Source organism: Trachurus trachurus (assembly GCF_905171665.1).
Source record: "Trachurus trachurus genome assembly, chromosome: 21".
NCBI classification, from domain to species: Eukaryota; Metazoa; Chordata; class Actinopteri; order Carangiformes; family Carangidae; genus Trachurus; species Trachurus trachurus.
Genome location: NC_139899.1, coordinates 16,421,571 through 16,445,020, shown reverse-complemented (window position 1 = coordinate 16,445,020; position 23,450 = coordinate 16,421,571). Strand labels below are relative to the sequence as shown.

General features: G+C 40.4%; 1 protein-coding gene across 4 annotated transcripts; it reads right to left on the bottom strand.

Moving 5' to 3' along the window:
- Positions 1-444: 444 nt before the first annotated feature.
- On the bottom strand, positions 445-23,081 carry map3k20a (mitogen-activated protein kinase kinase kinase 20a). 4 transcript variants are annotated; one of them, XM_083996479.1, is made up of 20 exons: positions 22,928-23,081; positions 20,865-21,054; positions 19,831-19,918; positions 15,577-15,678; positions 14,602-14,667; positions 14,459-14,487; positions 13,668-13,805; positions 12,064-12,150; positions 10,968-11,042; positions 10,765-10,871; positions 8,471-8,606; positions 4,982-5,026; positions 4,863-4,893; positions 4,608-4,747; positions 4,435-4,497; positions 4,254-4,343; positions 2,170-2,280; positions 1,935-2,009; positions 1,629-1,776; positions 445-1,449 (listed from the first exon to the last, which is right to left on the bottom strand). In XM_083996479.1, exons 2-20 carry the CDS (start codon positions 21,021-21,023, stop codon positions 716-718), a joined length of 2,424 nt encoding a protein of 807 aa, XP_083852605.1. In that variant the 5' UTR covers positions 21,024-21,054; positions 22,928-23,081; the 3' UTR covers positions 445-715. The 4 variants fall into 4 exon arrangements, with proteins under 4 accessions (XP_083852605.1, XP_083852607.1, XP_083852606.1 ...); XM_083996481.1 differs by having other exon boundaries at positions 20,865-21,051; positions 22,928-22,970; XM_083996480.1 differs by lacking the exon at positions 22,928-23,081 and adding an exon at positions 21,782-21,918.
- Between the last annotated feature and the right edge of the window lie 369 nt (positions 23,082-23,450).

Genomic DNA, 23,450 nt, shown 5'->3' with positions numbered 1-23,450 from the left:
TTAACCCGGAAACTGAGTTGTATTATTAGATTAACGTTCGTCTGTTGCTTGGTTTTAAAAGCAAACAGGACAATATCCGTGAGATTTATGAAACGGATCTAAAACCTCTAAATATCAACATTTCAGCTACACTTTATGTAGGTTATAGTTTATTATGCCTGCCTGGCAACAAAAATGTTAACACAAGTGGTGAGCAGAGTAACAGTACTGGGGGTGGGGAAGCATACCAGAATGAATGAAATTATTCAATTCATGTGACCATTGCTGCAGCTGATCATGTGTTATATTTGTGCCAAAATACATACAAAAATAAACCAACCAAGGGGGCAAATCAGAAAGAATAGATTTGAACAAACAAGTCTTAGTAATGGCATTGTCCATAGTTTATTTGATTATTTGTAAGAATCTGATAAATGGAAAGTGCAATAAATAAATAGACATAAATTTTATGCAGCGTAATTGTTGAAGGCCATTAGCCCTTTAATGGAAAAAAAGAGAATAGAGAAAAAAGGACTGAATTGTCCCTTTTTTTAAAAGAATAATTACAGAATAAACTCATTTCATATTTCAAAAATAAAACCTTATTTGGTCATGCATAAGCATCAGTGTGGTTGTCTTCAAACAAGCAGTTCATTTTCGAGCGAGTAAGTAGACATAATTCATATGCAAAACCTTTTCAGTGCACGACATGTTCAGCACACAAGAAGCTGTCAGTTCACGTGTGGCCCACATAAGTTCTCCCCCCAGCGCCACGCCCTCCCCTGCCGCCTCTCCTCTGTCGACCTCTGACTTGTTTATTGTCCTGGCGTGGTAATCTTTTCTGCCGCTCCACTTTGATCCACCCTCCATCGCTGGATTTGGCACCTTCTTTATCCTCGCTGGGGTTTTCTGTCACAGACAATATACCTGGTATCATGGGTGGGCAGTTCTGTGATGTGACACTGTAACTGTTGGACCGTGGCCTCCCTGGCTGTCGCGAGGTTTTGCTGGTTTTATTATGAACATAGCCTCCTCTTGTATTGGTCCATGCTTGTCCCCTGCCCTGTTCCCTCGCCACTGCCAATGTGTTGCCAAAGTAGCTGTTTCTGCGGTGGTCTCGCATCGCTCCAGCACTGAGTGGCCGCTCTCGTTCCCTCTCTGAGGTGCTCTCTGATGTAGTGCTGGAGGGACTGCTGCCCTTTGACCCCAGCTGGAGCAGCGAGAGTTTGGCTGACAGGCCAGTGGTTGGCGAGGAGCTGCGCGAGTCGATCCATGGAGATGTGCAGACGCGGTTTGGAGAGCGACGCACAGCTGCGGCATAAGAGAACCCCTGGCTTTCATGCGCAGACAAGAACTGAGGCAGAGTGCAGGCATCAGACTTAGTGAAGGCAGCCAGAGCAGCGGTGTGCTGCTTTTTCTGGGTCACCATCTGCTTTAACCTCACGCTGTACATCCATTGGAGATCAATATCTAAAACAGAAGATACAGTAAGAATCGGTAAAAGGAAGAGCACATTTTATGTTCTATTCTGATAAATATGACTTACATTTTCTAAGAATTAAAGAGCAACTATTTTATCTGTCCTGCTTTGAAAAAACATTGCACTCTTTAGATCAACAAAGACAACATAACTGTAAATCAAGCATTACCACGGTTAGACCTGTCCTTGACGTTCCACTCGTTGGCAACTGGTGTTTCGATGACCATCTCCACAGTCTTGATCTCGTCTTGTCCGCCACTTTGACTCCACGTCATCATTAGGGTGTGTTTGGTCGACTTTGGTGACTTCACATCATTCTGAAGCGTCAAGTCAAAAAGGGGTTATGAGGATATTTAGGGTCAAAAATGTTTTGTATTTGTCACGCAGATTTTCTGTGACCGCCTACATTTCCACATTTGCATTTCAGTTTGATTTACATGCAGATTTTACATTGTTTGCAGCTGAATTGACTCACCTCATAATTGACTATGTAGTCCACACTCTGATTCTGTTGCATTCCTACGATCCATTTGTCCATCACAAAAGGTGGCTGCATTATAATAACAATAGATCATCAGGGAAAAAGACTGACAACAAATAGCACACTACGACAATCCTCTGAGTAAAATACAACAACTGAGACCAGTGAGCATTTAGCACTGATAGAAACATCAGCGTAAATTGTGCTGGAAGTGTATTTCTGACGACACCTTAGTAAACCGCAGGACTTCCCGCTGGCTGGCATTAAAGGTGACGTCTTTGATGTAGGTAACTGCAACGTCATCGCCATCAAGCTCCATGTACATTTTCCATTTGCAGTCCTTGAAAGAAAAGAGTCATAATGTATATTCTCTGGTACACTCAAAAACAAGACCTGATCATATGGAAAAAGTTCATAACTGCACTATTATGGGTGGAGAACTTGGTTACTTGGTTACATAAACCAACAGCACAGCCTAGAGGTAGTTTATTGACAGTGGCAAGTTACTGGACACAGCATCATACTGTGGGGGAGGAAAGAAACTGTAACATAAGAATATTTATAAAATAAATTACGAGGATGAAAAATTTGTAATTATTTCAAATGTAAATTGTATGCAATATCTGTGCAGGGTAACACTTTCTTTATTCTAAAAATTGGAAAACATTTGTCCCCTATCCCAATGTCCTTTACATTCTAGTGAGGACATTTTATAAAATTATTGTAGGAAAGAGATAGAAACAAATGTAATTTTCCAAATACATTCTAATATTCCTAGTCGCATATGATGTTTATTTTTTTTAATTAATCTCAGTGGAGTCAGTGTGATAATTTTTTTTGAAGGAGATTGGTGATAAGGGTGAAAACCTTTATTTTTTCCTTGTGAGTTGTTGCATGTGGCACACATCAAATCCTCACTAGGAGGCACAAATCTGAACAATTCCCCGTCCATGTTCTCCTGCATATCCGATGCTGACGAAGCAGTAATGATTGTGCCAATCCCCAAAAGCCGGGCCACAAAGCCACAGGTCACTGCTTAACCACACAGGGTTCACGGCACAGGCCAATCCATTGTGTAGTGATCACAGAGAAAGACATCAGAGGAGTGGCACTAACACACTCGTCTGTGGAGCCTTCGCCCTCTCCGGCATCGTCCTCGGGGACTGGAAGCGGCTCAAAGGGGAAGCTTCAGCAAGGCTCTGGCTCAGAAACACACCAGTGGCCCCCGCGCTGGCCTGGTGTCGGCCCTGGACGGTCGCACCGGGCCTCCCAGGTCCATACTAGTCTAATCACTCCAGCAGAAACAATGTCTGGTAATGATGCCTAGAAACCGAGTGCGTCTAATGACAACTCATACATAATTCAGCACCTTTCACTTGGCTGCACGGTGATATCCTCATTAGTAGGGGACCCTCAGTGGCTGTCAGATGGTGGCCGCACAATCGCAGGCCCTCATTTTGTCTTTGAGAAGTGCAGCTGCTTCCATGACATCGCCAGCAAAGAGGGGCGAAGAAAAAAATGCAGTGCGGGTTTGTTTTATTTAGTGCAAAAAACCTTCCAGTTTGTAAAAACAAGGCTGACACGGAACCTGACACCAGGCAGGGGAAAATAATTAGCTCTCATTTTCTCAGCCTCCTGTTTCCTTCTCCCTGCTGTGTTTTCTACCCACTAAACCACCACATGTCAGAAGAAATGGGAGGCAATTAGCAGGCTCGTTTCAGCCCTGCCGAACACACTGAAAGAGGACTATTTATGATGGGACAATGAACAGCTGAAAGATTAAATAACGTTTGCCTTTTAAAAAGAAAATGACTTCTGGCTAAATGGGCTATTTTTGATTAAATTCAAACAGCAAGTGAAGAGCCACCCTTTCTCCACAGTTTGAGACCCTAACAAAGGGCTGTGCACAAGTTGAGGTGGATGTGGTACATGGCTGAGAATGAGATGTTTATTTTTCTGGTTTTTATACATGTCTAGTGACGCCTTCAGTGGCCAGTGTAGCATCCATCATTGCGAATCCTCAGAACAAAGAGCTCCAGTGCAGGGAGGCTGATTCAAATCATGGCAAAAACATGATTCAGATCTATTCACAAAGTAACTATTTTTGCAAAACTTATTGGAAATGTTAGCATTTAATACCAACGCTGATCAAAGGAGATGGCAGACTTCTTTGTGACTGTCCCTGATCTTGTAGTTGTCCTTCACAGAGCCGGTGAAGTGCTTCATCACATGCTCACAGCTGCATACTATGTTGCTGCAGCGCGTGTATGTGTGTGTATGAATGCAAGTGTGTGTGTTTTGCTGCAAACTTACAGAATTCCCAGTTCCTGGTTTCCAGTGGTACCCAAACACCAGCTCCAGATTAACAGTTTTCTTACTTTCCACCTCCTGTTCCAGCTCATCCTGAGAGGGATGGGAGATATGTACTGAATATATGTATGTATGTACCAAAAAGCAGAAACAACTTTCCGACCAAAGAGAAGAAACTCCATACCTTAAATAGTGGTGGGAAGTGGAGGAACCCAAGGTAATCATTTGTGAGCCTTTCAATTTCACCCTGCAGAAGACAACATGTAAGATTCAAGCTCAGACCTCACTCTGTGAATTATAATGTGGGTAAAAAAAAAATAAGTTGACAGTTGTGGTTAATGGTTAACTGTGTCTTGCCTTAAGGTGCATGACATGACCTTTGGACTTGACCCCCATGTCTCGCATGTCGTTTTCTGTGAGCAGCAGCAATCTCTTCCCAGTGATGTGATTTTCTTTAAACAGGTCAGCGTACCGCTGCATGTCACATGTACCTTCCCCTGAGAGAGAAAATGAAAAAACAACCACAGGGCACAAAATAAAGTGTTTGAAGTTTCCAAAGTCAGATTAAAGAGGATCTTATAGTGTAAAACTTGACAAAGTAAACAAACACACCTGCAGAGAACATTTGCTGCATCCAGAAATACTAGAGAAAACAAATTATTCACAGATTAATTTTTAACAGTTATGTTATCAATAAGGAAGTCAGTAGGTATAGTATTATAAATACTGACCACATGCTCCTCAGTCCAGGCGTAGATGTCAAGGGTGGGCAGCAACTGCATGGAAACACAAGACAAATAGATGTAACAGTAATAGTATCTGGATGGATTCATTCATCATGTGTGTCTTTTGACACAAAACTTAAGTAAATGTTATTAAAATGGAAAATAGCCATGTTTTTCATGTCTTCAAGCTATTACTTTTCCGGTTATTGTGCTGCATGATTAAGAATAGTCTAATGGTCTATACCAAACCGAAATGTCCATCTGACTGATCTAACGTGATCTGTTTGAATGATAAGTCATTTATTGCTCATTAAATGCAATCAGGCAGAAACTTGTCGTCCAAAATAAAGATTTCATCATTGTGATTATGAGACTGGTGTGTAATGACAGAAATAATGCAATGGAAAATTGGAGGAAAGATGACTAAATGAATGAGTAATCCCCATTCACTGTCTTCTTCCCACGACAAAGCGAGCGGCGGTCTCAACACACAGCCGCTCACATACATTTCGATCATAAAGCCACTCAGCCCTGCAGCATTTCTCACCTCCTCCAGTGCTGCAGTTTAGGGAGTGAACAGATCCACACCCCGCCACTGCCACAGTGTCACTGGAGTGACTGATCTGAACATAGTTTGTTTTGAAAATATGCTGTCATGCTTCTTCGAGACATGGGATTGACAAAAGGTAAAAAATCCCAAATTTAAATTTATAACAACATTTTTGATTTTTTGTCTGATTTTTATATGTGTGGAAACGGCAGAAAAAAAGATTTTGACTTGGGTTTATTTCACAGAATTCTGGCCCCATGTGCCCTCCATAAAAACGGCCTGTGAAGAAATATATTTTACAATCTTATCAAAACGGTGGCAGTTGAACTCTGTCAAACTCTCAGTTTATCAACAATAGTAACAGAACAGCACAGTTTTCGGGAAACATTTGTCCTTCTGTGACTATTTCTTCACACTTGGGCGGTTATAAAATCAATCTACGACAAACAGGTAAGCAGAGAGAGTTGAAAGAAACTGATTTATTGACAGAACAATGAAGGATGCAGGAAAATAAATCACATCAAGAAGCTGCAGGTCGTGTGACTTCGCTGGAAGCTCAAGTGCGGAGGGCTAATGTTTCAGGATGTGGCTTGATTTCACACAGGGAAATGTAAATACTGGTGAGAGTCGGTGTTAATTGTTATGTCTGGTCTAATAACGTCTAGGGCCTGACGGCACATGGCCGTGCTGACAATGTTTGAATAGGAATATTAGCTTGTGGCAGGGAGCTAACAAGCAACAACACAGGAATACAGAGGATTACATCCTCATGAGACTAACTGATGATAACAATTTAATGGGTTATGCTCAAGGAAGCATGTCCCTTCCCCAGATGAAGCATAATACCTAACTGAACACTCATGCTAATACGATTTTCTCTACTGTAAAGTGCAGGTCTCTAAAATTCAGTGCTGTTACACTGTATATAAAATGCATCTATATAGGGAAATTATTAGCCACTAGTGCAGAAACATTGTTATTATTCTAAATAATTTCTTTTATATTTTTTTTAAAGTGTCTTTGGCCTCAGGACAAAGTCTGTCAGGAAAAGTAAAAAGTAAAATGAGAGAATGAAACTGACAGTCGCACAGCATAGTCCCTCTCCTGCTGTTTTGAACCTGGGTCAGTCAGAGGAAAAAACATGTACTTTCTCATCCCGCGTCTCAACAACTGCACTCCACCACATCCAGAACAAATTGGCCAATCTTAATGTCAGCAAAATGTCACTTCATCATAAAAGCCTCGCCTTCTCTAAGCAACTGGCTCATGAGGCTCTTTCTTCACAGCATGGCACTATACATCCAGTACATTAGGCATACAGTAAATGACATCCATAATATCCATAGGTGGAGGGTTTCAAATATATTCTATAATATTCCTCTGTGCTACAATGATCTATTACTGAAAAATACAGCGTGAATACACCTTGAACGGCAGAAGAAATAGTTTACTGAGACATGTTTTAAGCAATGATTGTTGAAATGACAAAATCGTCAGCGTGACTTAACAATTTGTTAAGAAATAGTGCTTCCACAACACGAATAAAGTGAGATCACAGTAGTTGACAGATGCAGCTGTGGCAACACCAAACATTGCAGGGGTTTATTCGCTGTCGTCTGACCAAGAGAAGCGTCCTGTCCCCACAGTCATGTTGATTTTGTGTCCTTCTCTGACACAGCTCGACTTGGAGGAGTTCTGCTTGGCCTGCATGTTGACCTGCATGCCAGAGTGCAGGACAGGCCGGCCGAGGTCCGCTGAAAACATGTCCCCAAAGCCTTTCATCACCGACTGCAGATTCACCTCCTCGTTACTGGAGGCTGTGATCTGACATGACATCTGCGAACTGTTTGATTCCTCCGTCTTTGACTGATAGAACGACTTAGCGCTTATCTTTTTTGCCACGGGTAAGAAGAGCTGAGAGGCAGGGAAAGGTGAAGAGCAGGGACAGAGGGGGTAAAAGAAAAAAGAGAGAGAGAGAGAGAGAGAGAAGATAGAAAAGAAAAGGAAGAAAGTAATCAGTTTCAATCCCCCAAATAAAGTGTTAATAAGAAAAGTGGACAATTTTAAAACCCAACAAGAGATGTGATTTAGAAAACAAGACGGTAAAGGGAGGTTAACGGAGCCGAGCAGTGGAGTAAAGGTTTGATAGAGCAAGAAAGGAAACACATGAAATTACTCCAGTGTATTTGATTCAAAGCTTTTGTAGGAACTGTGTATTGTCAAGTGAAATCCTCCAACGTGACTGCACTGTGCACCACTGTGCCATGCCGCTTCAAGTAAACCATTGTGTATCATTCACAAAAACACCAGTGAAAACAAGAATAGACAGAATTGGACTGATTGGTCAAATCATTGACGATTAATCTGCAAATGTTTTGATAATCAACTGATTGATCTTTGCATTTTGGACTGCAGGTCAGATAAACAAACTGGCCTTATGTTCATAATGTGCTTTTTTTTTTCCAACTTTCTGACATCTTGTGATTATCAGTCATATTATCATCTGTTATGTTTTGTGTGATGTTATTGCACATCAACATTTTCTACATGCAAAAAAAAAAGAAAACACAAAAGTAAACAGCAAAACCGTGAAGAGACTGAATGCTGACAATCCACTACAAATTCTTCAACCATGCACTACACCGCATGTAAATGCCGTACTGCCAATGGTGTCTACTACCCCATAATGTTCTCATAATGTGCTTCCCCCTCCTTCTCATTCCACGCGTTTTATTTTCATTTCACTGCTTTCCCATTTCCACTTCACCCCAGAGCAGGAAAAATTCTGTCCTTCTCTTAATGTGAGTGAGGAAACCAGGAAATACACGTGTGCACAGCAATGTAAAAGTGAGGCGCTGCTGCTTGTGACCACTTGACGGTGTGTGACTGCTGTCCTGCGGGGGACAAGGTGAGACAAGGTGAAGAGGAGATAGCGAGGAACTCACCGGGCTGTTGGACTGTTCGATGAGTTTGCGCTCCCACATCTTCAGACGACGCTCTCGCTCCTTCAGCTCCTGCTCTTTAGTGCTCAGGTCCCTCTCCAGCTTCTTAAGTCTCTCAAGAGTAGCTTCAATCTCACACCTACAGTACACAACAGGAAAGACCAAAAAATGAGAATATAATTTTAGTCTGTCTCTCAGTATATTCCCCCCCCCTGTCAATGGCACTCAGCCCCAAGCTCATACGAAAAAAAGTCAATCTTTACAGTTCACAAACGGTGTAAATTTGTTCGGGGACTATTTTCAGTCACAGATACAGATACACATTAGATGCACAAGTGGGTATTTGCAGCAGCAGGATGGTGTAAGTGCAACTGACTCAAAATAATTTACATCTCATCGTTCTGAAGGAACATGCACCCAGTGCAACTTGTGTCCATCATTTATGTGTTTTTATAAAATATTCATATAAGAATTATTATTAAAACCCAGTTTTCAACCCCATGTTTATTATTTTTTATAGCTGCATCATTCCATATTGGGTATCTTTGTAAACTTTCACTGATTTACTAAATTATCGTAGTAAATAGAACTACACGCAATAAAAAAAAATAGAGATAAAGAACATGATTTTAACATTGGTGACAGATTTACAGCATCAGGGCAGTAAGCACTAAGCAGTGACACATAATTTAAAAAATTACAAATGAAACTCTTCTGTAGGCTGCCCAGTGATGCTCTGCAGGTGGAGCGTGATTAGGCTTGGAGTGTGTCTGATGCTTTGAATGCCAAGGACAGGACAATAGTCTCACTTCACGTTGAGGAAGTTTGTTTTGCCCAGCAGGTGGGGCTGCACAGTGTGTTTCCCCACACTCTCTTTTTCATAAACGCACAATACTGGACCAGGCTGGCAGGAAGGCCCACCCTTACTCCACCGCTTCCTCCCTAACCCCTGACGCCTCCCCCCCTCGACCTATTTCTACTCTTACTCCACCTCCCAAACCTCCCAAAACAGTAGTTCTCTTGCTTCCCAATACATTTTTGCTCAGCATTTCCCTCCACTGACATGCCAATGTCACATCTTCTGCAATTTCCAATGCAGCTATGCTTAAAACTCTAATTTCTATAACTGTTTAAGGTGCAAGATGAGAGAGGGAATGACAACTCCCTCTTAAGGGCTGTGCCTAGACTTGATATAACTGGAGACTTCTATTGTGTATCTCTATTTAAATTAACTTTCAATCCAAGTAATTAAAAAGGGGATATTAATACAATGGTATTAAGACACAAAAAACACTGAGAGCTACTGGCATCTCACTTCTATATGGTACAATGTATTATGACCTTGATATTATGTAATAACTTTGAAGTGTCAGCTTTAATTTGATGGTTTTTACATTCACATTAGATCAACGTTATAAAGTTTTAGTAGCTATATTTATTCTATACACATACGAAAGAGAACTTAAACCTGATCATCTTCTTTCATTCTTGTTTAATGAAATGAGACGTAACAACAAACAATGAAAAACATGCACTGTACCGACACATTAGGCCTGTAAATGGACATATACACTGTCCATTTCTGCATGTTTCAGATCAGCTTCCTGAGAACAATAGTCAAAACAACAAGTCTTTTCTCTTTCAAAATAACACCTCTGTACCACCTCTGGTAAAGCTGCTTCCTGCCATGATCAACCACACGCCTCTGCTTTCACTCTGAGCCAGTTAAGATGATAGTACCACACTTCATGGGTATAAACAGGTGTTTCTATCGGTGTAACAACTTCTTCGTTTCTGTTTTCCAGCACTGAGATTCACTCCAACCTGCTCCACCTGCAGATGTCTGCCTGGACATGTTGCAAACAGCACAACTTCTGAGGAAAAACCTCAGAGTACAGACAAGCCCCGCAGAGAGGCAGACAGAGAATAAAGTAACAGCTGAGACTCAGGCTGTGCTGAACATCACCAAACCTCCAGCTGCTCATACAGGCCAATTAAACACTTCTACTTGAAAAAGATGGTGATTATTTTTAGGGCCTTATGGGTAAAGAGAGGAAGTATATCCAGATGGATGATTCTCTGGAGGTTTTCATGCCTTTATGTAGCTATCAGTGTAATTATTAAAGATCTATATGCACAATCTCAAGTCCTTTTTGTATTTCACGGCCCCCATCAGCTACATTTCCACATCATTCTTTGAAAACAGTTGCACATTTCCTTAGGCTGAGGCGGTATATTGGTGAAAAAGAGGGTTATAAATACATTTACTGGGGTTGGAGAATGGGTGATCACATTACCTCCATTCAGCCTTGTTGTGAAGGAAAGAGTTGCACTGTTGAGGAAGTTGGCTGTCGTTAGACATGGACTCCAAAGTAGAGAGGATCTGCTTGAACATTGGCCTTTCCTAAGTAAACACAAAACCATTTGTCCCACACGTGATTCAAATGAAAATATACATATGCTGCTCATACACATGCTGAGTCTTTGGTGTATTACTCACTTTTGGCTCTGTTGCCCAGCAGCTTCTCATTAGCTCAGCAAAGCTGACAGGACAGCCACTTGGGATGGTTAATCTCTGCAACACACATGATGAGATGGCAAAATGAGCTGCTGCTTTGTAAATGTACTGAAGTGGAGGGATGCTGGTGTAAAGGGAGAGCTTGACATTTTAAAAAATATGCTTATTGACTTTCTTGCAGAGAGTTGGATGAGAGGATTGATCCCACTCATGTCTCTGTTATGAAGCAGTTGCTAAAGTGAGCTTAGCATTTAGACTGGAAACAATAGGAAGCTGCTAGCTTATCTCAGTCCTGGACTCCCCTTTGGTTTCTACATGGTGACAGGAGTATAAGAAGTCATTGTTATTGTACTCAACAAACAAATGGTTGTGTTCATTATTTTTCTCCTTAACAAAAGTAAATCACCTTTTTGAAGGTCTAAACTGCCTAAAAGTCACAACACTTACATGTGATAAGAGTTTTGCACATGGGTGTGGTAATAGTGATGACATTGACTTGAAGATTTCAGTTACCCACTTCCTCACCCCACTTTAACCTACAGGTACGGAAATCGGTATGTATATGGCATGCCATAGACAAAAGGGTGTCTTGCACCCATACCAAAAACAGGAAGTCAGCCACTTTGAATTTCTGTTGCTGTTTTAAGGATGTGATACTTTGACAAACTCCTCTGATGTAATTCATTATGTCAATGTTATTATTGGTAAAAAATCAGGAATTTGCTGTAACTCAAATATAATTTCCCCAATCTTGAGTAACCCTTGACAGACAATCACTCTTCAATTTACAGGTGTTTCGCTGGTTTACACTTGATGTATAAGAATATCATGCCACAGTGGCCCTGATCAACACTGCTTGCAGCAAATCCCAGTCCAATTGTCTTTCTATTGACTCTGTATGCTATTGTATTGCCATTGTTTCCCCCCTATTTCCACTTTTTATGCTAAACTAACCACACAGTGTCCTCTCTCCTGCTCCATAATTAACATACAGGCATGAAAGTGGTATTGATCTTCTCATAGCACTCTGCACCAAAAATATATAAATTCCATCATATACTTATGAGACCTGATGTACCTCACATTTCTCGACCACAAGCCAGGCCACCTGTAGGCCTTCCAGGCCTTTGAAGGGTATCTCACGGGTGAGCATTTCCCAAAGCACCTGCAACAGAGGTCAACAGCCAAGGTCAGGAAACAAACAAATTCATTACACTGTAAAATAGCGCACATACTGTATATGTGTGTATTTAAACGCAGTGCTGAGCCAGTTACAGCCAAGGATCTACTGTTTTGCTCCCCCACATGCTGGGATTCACAGCATAAATACTGCTGAGCAGGTAAGTATGTTTTATCTGTTAATATAGCATGTATATTCATGTACTCATGCATACAAATAGACATTACAAACACTACTCTGTCGCTCTTGGAGACCAAATGCAACATACAAAACAAACAAAAACCTTCACTTGACTCATCAAAGGCTGCCATGATTTCTGAAGCACAATAACATGGCGCCCTTGAAAATATAAGTTCTTTTCAATTGGTATTCAGCAGCATCAGCAATGACAACCTGTGTTGACATCTCAAAAGAAAATGAGATCATGAAAAGGGGGCAGAAGATCCATTTTCAAACACCCACGGGTTTTACTGTATATGTGTACCTTATTTTTGCATTTTTGCACTTTCCAGCTGCTTCTCATTACATGTATGTGTGTTACTATAGAAATCTGTTCACCACAACTGTGTAAGGTGGTAGACTACATGCTTTAATCGGCAATCATTCTGCAGTAACTCTAGCGTAATAAGGCATTCATCATCGCAATCATAAACATTGTCTGTTTAGCTTGTAAGGTCTTGCACAGATCTAAGGAAACATAATCTTTTACATATGTCTTTGTAAATGCCTTGGAATTGTACTTCCCAATTTACTCTTGTATAACAAGGATTGCAATTTTAAGCTGGTTGAGGGTAAATTGTAATGTCTTCAGACAGCAACAGCACAAGAGTTTGAAGCATGAGAAAGTCCCAATAAGTGTCTAAGAGGCAGTACTTCTGCAAAGGTCAAAATCACTGCTTTTGTCCACTTAAGCACAGAAAGAAATGCAGAAATGAAGAATGGGACTGGTTTACTTGGCTTTAGTGCAATCTAAGTGTATTACACTGATTCTGAATTGTTCAACTTTCACTGTTCTTGTCGATCACTGTGATCTTTGATGTGCCTTAATGAATACCTTCTCACAGGATATGATGGGAGCTTCTTCAAATAATTTAAAGAGAAAATGACACAAATCAACTCGTCTTCAGAATGAGTCTTCCTAGATAAAACTTATGTGAACAATAGCAGATACAATATTGGGAATATTCATCATATAATTTAAGATAAGTTAAAATGGGGCTATCTAGCTCTCTATTTAGATGTATAACCTATATTGTCGAGCTGTAACACAACCACCTGCTGTGACTCCTAACCGATTTATTAGATGTCTACATTTTCTAAAATAATCTGTAGCTGGGACCCACTTTTAACACGTACGTTCTCAAGAATAAAGGGCCCATAGCATCAGCATTTGTCTGATGAATCCTGGTCTTTATAGTGTGTGAAAGAAAAATATGCCAAACAATAAACTGTACAATAAAAAAATGAAGATAATGCAAAAGAGTTTCCTTTGTGTCACTCACCACACCATAGGAGAAAGTGTCACATGTCTCAGACACAGGCAGGCTCTGAATCACTTCTGGAGCCATCCAGGGAAACGTGCCGACCAAGGACATGTGTGTTGTGTGGGACAAGAATTTAGATGCCCCAAAATCACAAATCTGTGGAAGAAGGAACAGAATCGAGTCTAATTTTGCAGCTAAATCGAAATGTTTTTTTTTCTATTCATTGCCTTCTGTGATCAATGTAGTTACTTTATGTATGCAAGACTTAACATGCAGCAATCAAACCAGCAGTGCTGAGTTTTTCTTTGCTGAAAAAGAGTGCCTGCATCTAGATGTGATGCTAACGTCACTAGATGCTATAAAAATGGTTTTCTACTGTAATCACATCATTCAAACCTGCTATTTTCATCTCTGGCATAGGTGTGCGTGTGACACCGCTCTATCATACATCCGTTACATACAGAAAGTCCCTGAAGAGGTTTCAAAATACGTTTGCAGTAACTGAACAGTTTTCCAAAATACACAAACTACACAAATAAATGGTTAAATATTGCTGAGATTTGTCATGATTTTTTGATACATCTTTTCCTTCTTAGGAGTAAGACAGCACTAGTGCTGTCAGTGGTTCCTTGTACATGCAGTGACAAGTTAGTCACTGCCCTCTTGTGTCCATATAATGTAGGTAAACCACATACAAGGTTTTAGGTCTGTATTCTATTCAAATAGGTATAGATAAAAGATTACATATCCTTTTCTGACTCACTGCAAAATGACTTATCACCAAACTCAATCATATTAAAAAAACCTACCTTGAGAACTTTGTCTGCAGCTAAAACAACTGGAAGATAAATCAGGATTTTTAGATCAATAGAAGCAGCAATATCTAACATGAAAGCAAATGAATATTCATTTTTGACATGATAAAATAATGCTGTTTAGTCAAATGTGTTACCATTCCTGGACTTCAGGTCTCTGTGGATCACCTTAACAGGTGCTTCTGAGTGTAAATAGTGCATCCCTAAAGAGGAAAAAAGAAAATACAGATACATTTTTTAGAGGGAGATCATTGGATACACCTTCATGTTGTGCCTCTTTTATGGCTCTAATAGCTCTAATTGATCATATCGGAAAGTGAAGCATCTTTCAGCTACTTATAGTGTTCAGACTCAAACATGTTTGGAATGTGGATGTGTGAGTAGGCCTTAGGTAGAAAGGTAAAAATAAAGACTGAACAAGCCTTGTTTATGTTTCTATTTTAGTACACCTACGCTGCCTACACCCTCCTGCACACACCAAACCACACAAACTTGTTATCAGTGTAAACATCAGTAATGACAACAGTTACAACTAGTGAAGGCTGAAGCTTGAAGCAAAATGTCAATTACAACTTTTTTAATACAGAGGCAGCTAAGTGGGCTTTATCTACAACTCTGATTAAAACTGCTGACAAGTTGGTTTCAGAAATATGACACATGGACTGTTTACATAAGTTAGCATAATACTGATGTTAATTAAATCTATCACTGATATCCTATATCAGTATGTAAACATTCTTGCAAGAACTGGCTTTAGGAGGATTGAATGTAGCTGGTCAAGATGAGACCTGCAAAACTGTCTTTAGGTGCTGTAGCTAAAGATGTGACAACGGACACTTTGGAAGCAGAAAATGTGTCACTGAAGAACGTATATACAGTTGTTCTTCACTTCACTTTTTTTCATCTCTTTCGATTGGTCACAGTTTCATTAAACCTGTTTGCCATTAAATAGGAAATCGGTATAAACACAGGCCGGCAGCATGACGTTTTCATTCATAAAGACACAAACATTTCACTCCAGCCTTGTTCGGTGTTCAAATTCAACTATAAAAGAGCTTGTTCTCTGTGTTAAAAAAAAACCCAACCCCAAATTTACCATTAGTCACATTTACCTCTGGCAATGTCTGCAGCCCATGTCATGATCTGTCCCATGTCCATGTCCTCGCTGTTGTCGCTGGACAGGTAATCATACAACGACCCCCCGCTTGCATACTCTGTGGAGAAATGTGATTTGATTTTGAATGATATGGACTGGACAGAGTAACAATTTGTGCCCCTAAAAAGTAAGAAAAAAAAAGTGACACAACTGTTCTCTTGAGGTGCTTCATTATAATGCACATATTAGTGTAGGATGTGGCAGCATCACGTAGAAACAATAGATAGTTGAAAATCAGACAGTGTCTTCTTTAGATCACTCTCATCACTGGCCTGTCGCTGTCGGCAAGCTCAGCTTATCACGGTGAAAAGTGGCCGCGAGGGCATCGTGTTCTCTCAGGGAGATCTGTTGTTATACTCTGGTATTTCCAAAGGTTTTATATACACTTCTAGTTGGGCACATCTTTGACAACCATGTCTTCTTTTACAAAATCCTCTTCACATGACTGTCACAAGAGATAAATGAGGCTTTGTAAATGAAGGCAAATCACCATTTTTTCTAGGCTATCTTGTGGAGTAAAGTGCTCGAATGAAGATTAGCAAGCATTATCATACTGACTAAAACAGTGGGGAACCTCTGTTTGTGTATAATAACCCAATCATGTCCAAACACAGTAATGTAAACATGCACAGGCACCAAGACAGGAGTCTAATTAACAATCATAACGCATGCCAACCGATTTTGACTCTCATGGGTCTTAATTCTGCAAGCTTCAAGTTACTGACAGCAAATGCAGAAAGTGTGCTTTGAATATAAAAGAATGCAAATACAAAAAAAAGATGACTTTACTTCACCTATGCTTGTGTCTGAACTTTGCACTTGAACATACTCAACCACATTCCATAGATAATACGACCTGAGGCTGTGTTGTAAAGCGTGCTTTCACTTTAGTCTCATCCACCCCCATAGAGTGAATTATCTTAATGTCACAGAGGAGTTTTAATTCACTCGTGTGAAACAGTCTTGCAATTAATCTAACGGGTAAATGTACCTTTACTTCAAACCGATAACTAACCTTAATTCATTAAGTTTATGAGGGCGCAGAGTGACAGGAGATATTGTTTAGCTCCTGCAGGTCAACAGAGACACTCAGGCCTCTCAGACAGGTTGCAGATAGCGGCCGTGTGAAAGCAAGACCTGCACCGACCGGACGCTGTCTGACAACAAGACAGGGGGAAATTTATAACAGAGCTGATGAATGTGGACATTGCATGGTCATGATGGCAATAAACACATTTCCATGTATCCAGAACTAATTAGATTCTGCTGTAGCAAATAAAGCCACCAACAAATCCTTCTTCTTTCACTCCTACTGCTGCTGAGGGGGAACAACACACAACAAGTTTTTCCTTGCTCTAAAACCACAAAGTCAGTGATCAAAACTTCAAATCCTCTCCTTTAATTATTAAGGAGCCATGGTTCTTTCCACAAAGTTGTTTACATTTCTTTTTATAAAGTCCTCTTCACTTCTCACACAACTGTTACACTGAAAGAATCTGTTCGGGTTGGGTTGGAATCAGGTTGTAATGGAAAACAGACTTTATTAACAGATTTTATTTCATTTTTTAAATTACCACCAAATAATTTAAGGTGTTTTAAAGAATGTGTTTTTCCTTTTTTTTTTTTTAGGATGTCAGGTTTGTGGAGGTTTTGACCACACAAAACAATTTTGAGGATGTATAGTTATAGGTATTTATTTAAGTTGACCTATTTTTCCTTCTATAAATCTAATATAAACCAGGCATTGGATAAAAACTGTAAACTGCTTTTATACGACATACACATATAAATAAAGAGCTCACTACGACCAGATTACAATCTGCTATTTGTTTGTTGTTGTATTGTTATGGAAAGTGTTTTTACTGTGTGTTATAGTTTATGTTATTGTCTTACAGTCTCAAGTTGTTGCTGCACATCAAATGTCCTGATAAACTGAAAAAGATTAACTTGGCATGAACTAACCTGACATGTTTCCTTTATTCATCTACTACTGATATTATATTTTAGCTTTCAATTTGCACATTTCAATTTACAGAATAACACTCCCAAATCAGTTTCAACCCCTTTGCCAAAACAATCAGAAAGCAACAGTGACACATGCTTTCTATTTACAACATTTCTAGGAGAAAATACACTCCATATGAATATATGGGGGAAAATAATGATTACATCAAAAGGCATAGCAGTGGTTAACCCAATAGACCGCGAGTTTCTGCATAAGTGTTTCCAAATCATGCTGAAATATAGATTAAATTCACACAATACTCTTCTGGTAAAATGCTGAGATTTAACAGTGACATACAGAAAAGCCAAATTAGATTGAAAGGATGCAGCACGATTGTTACCGTAACTGTTAGTAACATCCTCACAAAGGTAAATAAAAACCACAACCCGTCAGTGTTTCAGCCTCCTAATGTTGTTTACTAACATGAGATAAAAGACAAACACAGACAAAAAGCTAATGAAATGTAACAACACCCATAGTCATGGGGAAGAAACAATTCACAGTTTAATGTATTCAACAACACATTAGATTTAGTGAGGACAGTTAGAGACCGTGGGTTTGTGTTTATCAGCTTCATTTCTTTTTATTTATCCAGGATGTTGTGTATTGTCCACATGATGAAAGGAGGTGATTCTCCCTGTTCAGGATGTGAGTGGGGACTGGTATGACTTTCATTCAGCGTGTTCTACTGTTTTCCTGGCAGGGGAGCGATCTTTGTAGCAGTGTGGACGAGGCATTAAAAATATATGACCTGTGGGGCAGCCAGTAGGTTTCTCAAACATGCAGTGATCCCTGAATGTCACAAACCTTTTTCTAATGGCACAGTCGAACAGAAATAACTCTGTTAGTTCACCCCAAGAGGCTCAGAGGTTCCTCCTTTGATGTACAGTGAGTAAACATGTTAAGAGCCTATAACACAGCTTCCTATGTAGACCGAGTTGTTAGAACTGAACTGCTGCTCGAGACCCGATTCGGACTTTGATGATGATCTGTTGTTGTTTCGAGATACAGAGTTTGTTTTGTGTTATTGTCCAGAAACTGGGAAAAGTCCTAGGATCTACAACTGAAAGTAAGTTGGTCGTCTTAGTTTCAGTGTTGTAACTGAGATTAAGGGCAATCTTGAAACCATAGGTATATCAATCGATAATTTGATTTGATTTGAGAACATTTTGCAAGCAATTTTGATTATTGATTGTTAATTAATCACCAAGAAATGTGTTTGCTGTTTCCAGCACCTGTTTGACATCACTGTAAAGTGAAGAACAAAACTAAAATTCTGAAACATAACTCTGGACTCAGATGGGCATTTTCTATTGTTTTCTGACATCTTAAGAGACTAAAAATGCTCAGTTAATCAAATTAAACTGATAGATTGATTATTTAGTTTCTTCTATAAAAATTACATATACCTAAATCTACACATGTAGCTGATAGTAAAAGTAAACCCAGGTGAGGGTCTTTGGGCCTTGTCTTTGCCGCAGATGCCTCGGTTTGACTTCCTCTCTCTCTCAAGGTTTTTACCTGGTCCTGTAGAAAAACCTACTCTACCTTGCTAATCTCCAACTGTCCCTCCTGTCAGTGCTTAACTTTTCATGTTTCCACTCTGTACTAGAGTGAGTTGTATCATGGATCGTGTAAGGCTTCCAAAGAGCACGTGATGTCCCTAAATCCTGATTGCATACTGTATACTCCTCTTAAACTCAAATTTACGGCAAGCTTAGTTTAACAGATGAACGAGACAACGGACCCTGTGCATACATCATTCTGCACAGTGAAGCTCAAACATCCAAGTGAAACATACTTTTGATTAGAGGGGGGACTTTAAATGTCATTTCCACAGGATAACTTCAACATTCCTGCTAAATGAAAGTTTGTGCAGAGGCATCGTGGGCCCCTTGTTTTCTACAGTTCAAGTCTACACGGGCTTTAGAGGGTGCATTATTCTTCTCAGCCTCTAAATCACACACACATACACACACAAAAACATGGGCTCACAACTACTGTATCAATGTGTGCACTTCCTGAACCCTCTGGCATTCACTAATGCTTCCATAGAAACCTCTGCAGCCTTCACTGTTAAGCAAACTGTGCAACTGGTGCAAACAGATTCAGCTGCTGCGTTTTCTAACATGATGCAGTCCAGGGTCGATCCCGTATACTGTTTATCGGGTGTATCAGTATCAGTGTGAATGTAAAATAACTTACCAGTGACGATTCCATAGTTGGGAGCCTCAACGATTGCGCCATAAAACTGAATGATATTACGGTGGCTGAGGACACTGAGGATTTCAGCCTGAGCAATGTGAGCACACAAGGACAAAACATAATTAGACATTTTTCATCCTGTTTAAATCATTATAAAAGTATGTGAAGAAACAATGAACAACAGTGTAATAGTCAACAGCCATTGAGCTAGCATGCTGATGTTTAAGCTTTATGTTTACCATGATCTCCATCTCATTACTATTTGTTCATTAGCACGAAACAAAGTACAGCCAAGGCTGGTGGGTATGTCGTTAGTTTTGCACATATTTTGTTATAAAATAAAGTGATAAAGTTCAAATTAGGATGAAAGAGTTAAGGGACTGCCATCATGTTTGTACCACCTGTCATGGCTATACATCCAATAGTCGCTGAGACAGTTCAGTTCAAAGGAGAGTGCGTATAAAGACATATTAATATAATATACTGACCCAGAAAGCCTTACATGTCACCACTCAGAGAATGAACCGAAACCTGACAAAACCAATTCATTTAACTGTAGTCAAACACTACAATTAACGGAACAATTGGTTCAGTGTGAAAGGGATTACGTTATTATTTTCACAGAACAATCATCTCTCCAACACTTGAGTGAAGTTGAATGGATATCTGTGATCTTTTACCATTTCATAAAAGAAACGATGAATAATTTTCTGAATATCCTATCACCAGCCTATACATGTAATACAATTTCCCTGAAAAGATCTCAAAGATAATTCTTTTTTGTCTTAAAGACAAAGAGCCTGAGCTTTCAAAGGGATTTCAAGAACAGTCTCTTCTGTAATTGGGCCAAATACATGCTTTCATTTGGCAATAATGTTTCTCTTGCAGCACGTGTCTAAGAGTGGGGGAGTATAATGACCATGAGTGATAGGTACAGAAGTCACCACATCCCACTAAGTGGGGTAGCAATTAAAATGATTACTATACTGACAATTAAAAAGTATATGAAAAGCCCAGGCAATTATGACTCCTACCTCGTTTTCAATCTTCAGCAGTTTTTTCACAGCCACCTCTTTGTCCTGGGAGATCCACCTGGCTCGGTACACACTTCCAAAGCTGCCACCGCCACAGTTCTCGTAGAAGAGAACATCGTCGAACTTGATTTGCACGAAGGAGGCGCTTGGAGACGACATCTCATAATGACCCTCAGCACCAACTCAGCTTCTGGGGGGGGATCACAGGAAGGGAAGGAAGTCTGGCTCATTCAACAGAGTCCTCTATGGTAAAGCAAACTTGTTCCTGTGCTTCAAAGAACAGCACCACAGAAGTTGTGGGTGTGACTGCAGGTTAGACAGGACTCCGACATGACCCAAAAGAGGCCGCTTATGCAATTGGCTGATTTTGCATGTAGTGTCAGTATCCTGCTTTTAGCTCTATGCTTTACTGAACATCCTCAGTCTCGTTCTCTTTTCCACACACAAGCCTCAGCACCAGTAAGCAATGAGCTCAGGGTCCAGACTCTGTTTGTATAAGGACGATGGCATGCACGGCATGCTGTGATCACGCAGCCAAAGTAACTCACAGACTATTCCAGCACAGTCTACTGTGTTCGGTACAAGTAAGGCCAGAAGCAGGGAGAGCCAAAAAAAAAAAAAAAAAACCTGGAGAGCCCCTCATATTCTCTTTATCTTTTCAACTATAAAATGAGCTCTCCCTGCCCATGAAAAGGCCATACATGCAGTATTTGTGTAAGCCAGGGTTAGGAGGAGCATAATGCTCCCAAACTGGAGTCCACACAGATTGATTATCACTTCCTTTTGTTTGTGCGTAACAGCATAAAAGCATCTTGTAAAGAAATAATTCCATCATTACAGGAAATTGTAGAGCTCTGTTATTGTTCATAGGTTTCCCATTTACAGCTGAGCAATTATAGCTTTTAAAAGCCTGTTACCTGGGTCTCCATTGGGATTGCTATCCATCCCAGCGGGAAATGCCTCCATTGTCACAGAGGGGAGCCATCGCTTTCTGCTGATTTACTTCTATTCATGTTATACTTAGCCTCACAGCAATCTGCTCAGTGGACCAGCCCTCCAGTATTGTCCATCCACTCAAGAAGCCGGGGTTACTGGGATATGGTAACACTCCTGCACTCGCTCCTGCCAGTTTCTCACTGAATAGCAAACACTGTTTTAAGCACTGCAACAATAAGGGCCTGATGGCCATATGTCAAACTGCAGGTAGTTACTGTAATCAAAACTAAATGAAAAATTAAATCTCACAAATCCAACAGACAGACCTGTCAGCCACAACAGAAAGGTTACACTTCATCACAGATATCAATACTTATCAATTAGGCCTGTTACACAGTGGATGACAGAGGTATCTCCGAACAGTACCGAGCCCCGAGCAGCTGCTGTTGCCATGGCCACAGCTTGTCTGTTTACCCCACATATTAGCTAACTCACGAGTTAGCATCTGGTAAATAACGATGGAAAAGCTCAGTTTTAGGGCTGGAGGAAGCTGTTTTAACACTTACACACTTACACCACGCAGTGACGACACACGGTCTCTCACCTACTTTCACTTACAGGACTTTTACTTGACGCATCGTGTAAAAGTGGGGCTAACCCATCCCAAACATCTGGCTAGCGTAAAAGTCAAACGCCCCTCCTGTTCTTCAGCGGACTTGTCCGAACTAGACCCGAACCAGACCCGAATTTGTCCGAACTCGACCTGAGCCGAGTCGGATGGATACACACCTTCCCGCCTATGTGTGTTATTTTGTTTCTTACATCACTGATAAAGTTTCATTACCTCAAAACAATTAAGACAAAAGGAATGCGATGGATTACTAACGGTCTCGTGATTATTATGACAGGACCTGTTATCATAATACTATACTATAATAAACCAGATAAACAACATAAGCCTGCGCAAATGTCACACGGACTGTAAATTATTATAAACAACTTTCGGTGTTTATTTTACAGCCTGGATGTCAGGGATGCCTGTCACACAGACACCAGTATGATCATGATACTAACTCTCCTGCGCTCTCTCTCTCTCTCTCTGTGTCTGACGGTACAAACATACGTACCGACATTAAGTTCAAGGAGTTTTCGGCTTCGAGCTGCTCGTCCTCCTCGGTGCAGTAACTTCAGGTTGGAGTTTCCGGGAAAGCTCATGTGACGTTTTTTTTTATGATTTCTCCACTCACTTCGCGGTGGTTTCACCGGTTGCACAACTTCTCCCAAAGACAGCCAGTACCAACTGGGCTGGTTCCTTCCCAGTAGGTTTTCTTATGACAACAGCTCCGCCCGCTGGGGGAAAGTGGGACAACCTCTCTGAGCCCGTCTACTGCCACTGTCCTGGGACACCAGTGGTGTTCAATGTGTGGTCGGTGGACCAGTAGGTCCCCGCTTCATCCAGTTTGTATGTTTCTTTTTGCAACTCTGAACAGATTCCTATTTCTTGTCTGAAAATGAAGCTGCAAATGTATCATGTGTTTTTATTCTGCTGTTTGTTCTCATTGATTTTATTTTTGGTTTACTTTTAACTTGTCACGGAATTTAATGCTAGGGATTTATTTTGTTAAGCATGTTCAAACCTGTTTTTATGTG